General features: G+C 28.2%; 1 protein-coding gene across 1 annotated transcript in view; it reads left to right on the top strand.

Annotated features, from left to right (window-relative positions):
• Positions 1-5,615, top strand: part of LOC106690659 (sensory neuron membrane protein 1) — a gene marked incomplete at both ends in the record, with an annotated part of 57,364 nt that extends 51,749 nt beyond the window's left edge. The window contains 2 exon segments of the mRNA XM_067048162.1: positions 3,422-3,540; positions 5,490-5,615. Coding sequence (XP_066904263.1) covers positions 3,422-3,540; positions 5,490-5,615 — 245 coding nt within the window.
• Positions 5,616-6,526: the final 911 nt, after the last annotated feature.

Here is a 6,526-nt window from a genome sequence, read left to right as displayed (position 1 = left end):
ATAATGTAAGAAGGAAAAACAAAAATTTCATTATCCAAGCATTTTAATTTGTATACCATCATTTTTATTATTTCACCGTATGTGTAAAATAAAAAAATTGTGACGATTAAGATTATCGTTCCATTAATTCCATGGCAAATCTTTTGTCTATCTTGCATAAGGCAATTAAAAGGAGAAGGCACAGTAAAGTATATACAATACAGTTCATGTATTATATATGTATGAAACACTAATTTTATTTTATAAGGGTACGAAAATAAACTTTTTAAAAGTAATACAAAATATAAGACTTTTTTAGTTGTTTTTGAAATATTTTTTTTTAATATGTATACTCGGAGAAGACGTACTAGTAAATATATTTCATTTTTTGTATTATGTATATAATTATACTTTTATGAAGAGTAATAAAAAAAAGTAAACTAAAATATTACCTGGTGTTCCTTAAAAAATTGTTCATATAATAGAGGGATAAAAACAAATTAATAAAAAAATATAGAATGGGTGAGGAGTTTTAAAAAGAAATTGCTTTATGCTAATCATAAATTATTTTAAATACATTGATTTTTTTTTATATTGCTGTATGTATTAATATATTGATTTATTTTAATTATAATTTTTTTTCAATTGATTTATGTTATGATTTTCCAAGCTGCTACAATTAAAGATATGTTTTTTTTTATGTCCAATACAATATTTTAGGTAATTTATTTCAGTACTTCATTTGATGAAAAAAAAAAGTTCTAAAAAAATTGTTATAGCACACACTTATAATCTGAAATTTTTAATTTGACTAATTTTTATTGAAATAAACTAAAGTCAGATCTTGGGTAAGTTTATTTTAGTTATATCTTGTTTAAACGAAACGGTCGAGATAGAATCTTTTAGACGTTTCTTATGGCTCTAGTTATATGAAATGAAACACCCACCTAAAAAGTTGAGCAAAGGTATTATCAAATCAGAAAGAGAGATTAAAACTAGCTGATTAATGAGATATTTTATTTATCATTCATTGATATTCTCACAGAATATCCTTAAGTCAAAAGAAGGAAGATTTTGATAAAAATACTTTTATCTCTTTTTTACTACTACTTATATAATATCCAATATAATTAATGAAATAATAATGAGGACAGTATGAATAGACACTTGGAATATCCCGGAACTACATCAAGCTTAAGAAACTTAATTAAACTTTATCCATCTTTGGCTAATAAAGTTTCAACATCTTGATTTTCCGGGAAGTGAAAGATATAAAGGGGCCTCAACTTCTGGCCAATCATTTTACTGTTGTTTCAGTTGGCTGGATGCGGTCTTCAGCTCTTTTGTAACCATAACGTTTTTATCATTAATCTTCATCCATCACAAATCTTTTGGAAAAACTTTCTCTGGAAACTAAATGAATGAATGATAGACTTTAGTGTTCCTGATATATATTTTTCTCATGCATTGAACTGTGATTTGTCCTTGTAAGATATGAGTATAATTTATATATTTTTTTATTCATTTTAAATATTTTATTCTAAATTACTTCATTCTGGAAACAATTAAATGGTTTTTCTTCTTTCTTGCAATTGTTACTTATATTGTAAAGGAGTACTGTTAGAAGACCAACGGTTGTGCAAGTTAAGGAACGGTAGTACAATGAAGTAAAATAAAACAATGAATAAATGTAAAAATAAAAGGCATTTTAAACAAGACTACAATTATCAAAATAAATTATGAAAGATACAAATTTAATAACTACTGCTGAACGACTCCGATGGGTCAGAGACGAAATGGGTCCGGAAGGGAATATTATCCGCTCTGAAAAGTCAGAGACAATGTTTTTAAGTCCAATTCTTTAAACGTTTGTGGGCCCACGTCTATACGGCGCTCTGATAAAAATTTACTCAGACAGGGTCTGGCGACAATATCTGACCAACTACATACAGACGACTCATTAACAGCAAATCATATTCAAATCAAAGGCCAAAGTCTGAAAAAGTATGTTTCCGGACTGTAAACTCTTAAAATGTCCAAAAGATAACACCAACTGAACGCAGACAGCGTTGGTTAGAAACTGTAATGGCCATTATATTAGCACTAACTGACTTAAAAATGAAGATGGTTGTCCTGTTGCTAGGTGACATCATATCAACCCTAAGCAACTATTTTTTTCACTATCTTTTCAAATAAGCAAATTCAAATGAAAATAATACAAATAAAAATAAATGTAATTAAATTAAACACTACGACTAATTACAAAATATTTACATTTTAATTATCATACATAGCGTTAACAGGTGTAAACAAAGACATGATCAATGAAGTCATAACGTCACAACACAATAAAGCTATTTCATAATTTTCAACACTAATAACACAGTTTTCATTAAATAGTTTATATTTCGGCAATATCTAATTATGTTTAATAAGTCAACCCATTTTACAAACAGCTGAAGGTTTTTAAGTTTACCAGAACTCTTTTTATAGAAAAAATGTAAGTTTTCGCAGTTACTATTACAATTAAAACTTATTCAGTTATTACTGTACTGTTTTTGTTTTGACTCATCTTATTGAGTACTTAGCGTAAACAATTAATACTAACCATTTGAATAACATGAAATTAACTAGTCTTGCTCAGATAAAAACAACTTAAATTTTAATATTTGATAAATCTTCCAAAATTTGAGTTTTTCTTTTTTGAATTCGCTGTTCAGCTCACAGTGACTGTAAGGGATAAAACCAATTTAAAAATTTACACTCAAAGGGGAAGATACATTTCTCAAATGGTATACAGAGCATTATAATCCCCATTTCCCCCTTTTTTATGGTAGTACTTAGGGAGTTTGAAATATTCCCTAGACTTTACAATGTATTTTTCATTAGGCTTCATGTTTAGAGGGTGGTGCAACAAAGATCTGAATCATATAATCACCGTTTCATCAAAATAATTATATTTCTTTCATATAAATATTTTTCAATTTACATATTTGTTTAATATAATTGTTTTTTTAAATCTAATCAATTTGATACATATTACTGAAAAATGTATTTATTTATTTTTTTATTTTGTTTCATTTTTAGACGCAGAATTTGCAGCTTTTTGAACATGTTTATTAAAAAGTACATGTACAACGGAACGTTTGTTATTAAAAAAAAAAAAAAAAAAAGAGCTAATTTAAACAAATAAAAGACTAACAAATTTTGATTTATAGTTTTAATAAGTCGTCATTAGAGGAATATTATATGGATAGTACTCTGTTTTCTAAAATTTTGAGCAGCAAAACAAAAAATTATTGAAGCATTTGCTGTTCTCTCCCTAACACTAATGGCACGTTGAACGGAAAAGACAACTCAAATGATTTAAAAAAAATATATTGTATATATGTAAAATAAAACTCATACATATATATAGTTTTAAAATGATTTCTCATTACAGGAGCACCATTAATTGGGTCCCTTCCTCATTTTTACGACGCTGAAGAGGAGTACTTGAACGGAGTTGTGGGCATGAAACCTGATAAAGATAAACATGAAATTACATTTATTATGGAACCCGTAAGTAAACAAATAACATATATTTTTCTCATTATGAGTTTAATTAACATACGCCTTACCTCTTTTTCTTGGAAGTGATAGTAGTGAAAAAACATTCCAGATATACTTAACGAAAATAAATGTAATTGATCCTTTTTTTTTCTTCTACATAAAAATGAATGTCACCAAAATAGTTATGAAGCCTAAATAATTACAATTTACCATTAGAATATAAGGAACTCAAAGCCAGTTCAATTTGTAGAGATCTCTGATAATGGACCACAATCGGTGTCTAGGGCAGCCTAAAATAGAAATAATATTTAAGGAGGAAGATCTGCTGCCAAACACAACTGCAAAATGTCGAAAAATTAGCACCTTATAGTATTATATATGAAATTTTATTTTGATCTTTACAAATGTATATATCGATAAAAATAAATTTTTATTTCAGAAATGGAAAATAAAATATATTAACCTCTATAATTTGGAAGTAACAGAGTCCTAACGATGTGAAGATAGCTTATGATTATAGTGTATATTGTAAATATAAGAAAATTGTTAATAATTTAATTTGATGGATTTTTTTAATCAACACAGGCTTATTTTTCAGCGCCTATAAATCAAAATTAAAAAAAAAATTGCAGAATATATTTTTTCTCATGATTTCCCGCGTTACTGTACTTGATCCATAATTCCTACAAATGTTATCCCAATCAAATGTAATTAAAAACTGTTGGAAAGCTGAATTTCCACTCTTCCAATCCATCAAGCAATATGATTTAGATTTCAGGCCTTTTATATAGTAGAAGAAATTTCATATAATGAAACATTAATTATTAACATCTTAATTTTTTTATTTTAGATTTTTGGTTTGAATTAGTTTGGAAGGTCCAATTTATATTATTTCGTGCATATGCTTGTAAGCATAAACGTGTATTTCTGCTCGGACTTTAATTTAAAACGTTTCATGATAGGAAATAGTTCCCCTTACTATATATTTCATTCATAGGTCATGTAGAATGAAAAATATATATGATTTCCCAATAGTCATTTTTATTTTTAAATGGGAGTGGGTAATCCATTGATAAGGTAATGAATAACTGAATCCAAGGATCCGGGTTCGAATCCGGCTGTGGTAGATAATTATTATTTGTTACCAGCAGCCGGTGTCAGCCCAGCGGGTTTACCCCGAGAGCCTTCCGGGGTTTACCCAGCCTCATTAACATACTCAGTGGGTACCCTTAATTGGGAAAAAATCTGGCGGTCGAGCGTGATTCTGGCCAAATCATCTCGCACCACCGTTTTTTTAGTAATATTACTTCCTTAAAAAATACTGCACCCGAGACCTTTCACGGGTTGTAGCGGTTCAGATTATTTTTTTAAATTAAATTTTTAAGATTCATATTTTGTATTACAATAACTCTTTGCTAAACTAGCACTAGTTTGATGTCATCCTTCTCCCCTTGGATTTGCTTCGAAATATCTAGAATAGATAATTCTACAGCGTTGATTTCCGTCTCGGTAAATCCGATACGATTCCGTAGCAACGGTGTCCAGCAACTTCGGCCAATTTACTCCAGCACCAACGTAGTAACGTCCAAATGATCAATTAGTATCCAATTTCAAATTGGGGTCTATGCTCCCGAGTTTTCGTCTCTGAAACGATTACCGTGAAATTCGTTATAAAATCAAGTTTTCTAGATAAACAGTCATTTAATAAAAGTAATATGAATTAATTTTCAATTTATATAAATATACAACGTAAATATAAATTAGAATTAAAGTTTTTTTTTGTTTTTTAATTTTAAGTAGTATTCTTTAAGTTGAAATTTTATTATTATTTATTTATTTCTAAATATATAGCTCTATATTAAACAAATGCATAAAACGAGGTAAAAAATACTGAATAGCTTAGCTCTAGTACATTGATAAAATAATTATCAATTTTAATATATAATTTATAATTTTAGATCAGTGGCGTACCACTCCTTGCGAGGAAGAGACTCCAGTTCAATATACATCTACACCCTGTGAGGTTTGTCAATCTGACCAAAAAGTTGACACCAACTCTTGTTCCAATCTTTTGGCTTGAAGAAGTGAGTCAAACTATTTTTAACTACCTATAATATACCACACGATGTTTAGGTTCTATTGAATACATGTTATTCTCAGTGTTATTCTCATATGCATAAAATTAAATTTTTAAATCATGTCTATTTTTAGAATGAAAAATAGAAAATTATATATTTAATTGATACAAATGAAAGATAAATAATAATGAGCAGTATATAACAGAGTCCTAACACAGTTTGAATACATTAATTACTAGTAAAAAAAAATACTGAATATTTTAACTCTAGTACATTGATGAAATAAAGGTATATAGACGTAAATACTTGATTCATTGGAAAACCTCATCCATATGTTAAACCACCTACTACATATATTTCTAGGTTTATATGGTAGGTTTTATTTTGATGATTAGATTCAAATTAAAAATTTAATTTGATTGAATTAACGATAATTTGAATTGAAATTAATCTTAGTTCATTTCAGAAGATATATGTTATTATCTTGTTCACAGTAGCATTACTGAATATTATATTATTGAAAAAAATTAGAAAGATTTAGATAGGTTTAAAAACTTAATTTGTTCAGTCATAAAAATAATTGAAAAGTTATAATTTTTCTAAAAGAGTGTAACATGAATTTTATCTTACCCAAAGTTGGTGGAAATATACTTAGCACGACTGTGAAGTAAGCCACATATATATAGGTTAAGTAAAAATAAAAAAAAATAACTAAACGTGAAAATGTCGTAACTACGATGACCAAAATATTAATCAGACTGGCAAAAAGGATTCAGGTTGACTTTACTCTCGCATACCCCCCTAGTATAACCCTGGTAAAACCTACACTTAAAACCGGAACTTCGGCCGCACGCTTACGCTCAAAATCACTTGAAACAAAGGACAGTACCTTAACAGCTTTCCACCCTGCACTTCCT

The sequence above is a fragment of the Halyomorpha halys genome, unplaced genomic scaffold, assembly GCF_000696795.3.
Source record: "Halyomorpha halys isolate HHAL.00 unplaced genomic scaffold, Hhal_1.1 Scaffold1796.1, whole genome shotgun sequence".
Classification (NCBI taxonomy): domain Eukaryota; kingdom Metazoa; phylum Arthropoda; class Insecta; order Hemiptera; family Pentatomidae; genus Halyomorpha; species Halyomorpha halys.
The sequence above is the reverse complement of the archived record's forward strand: the minus strand, read 5'-3'. Positions and strand labels throughout refer to the sequence as shown.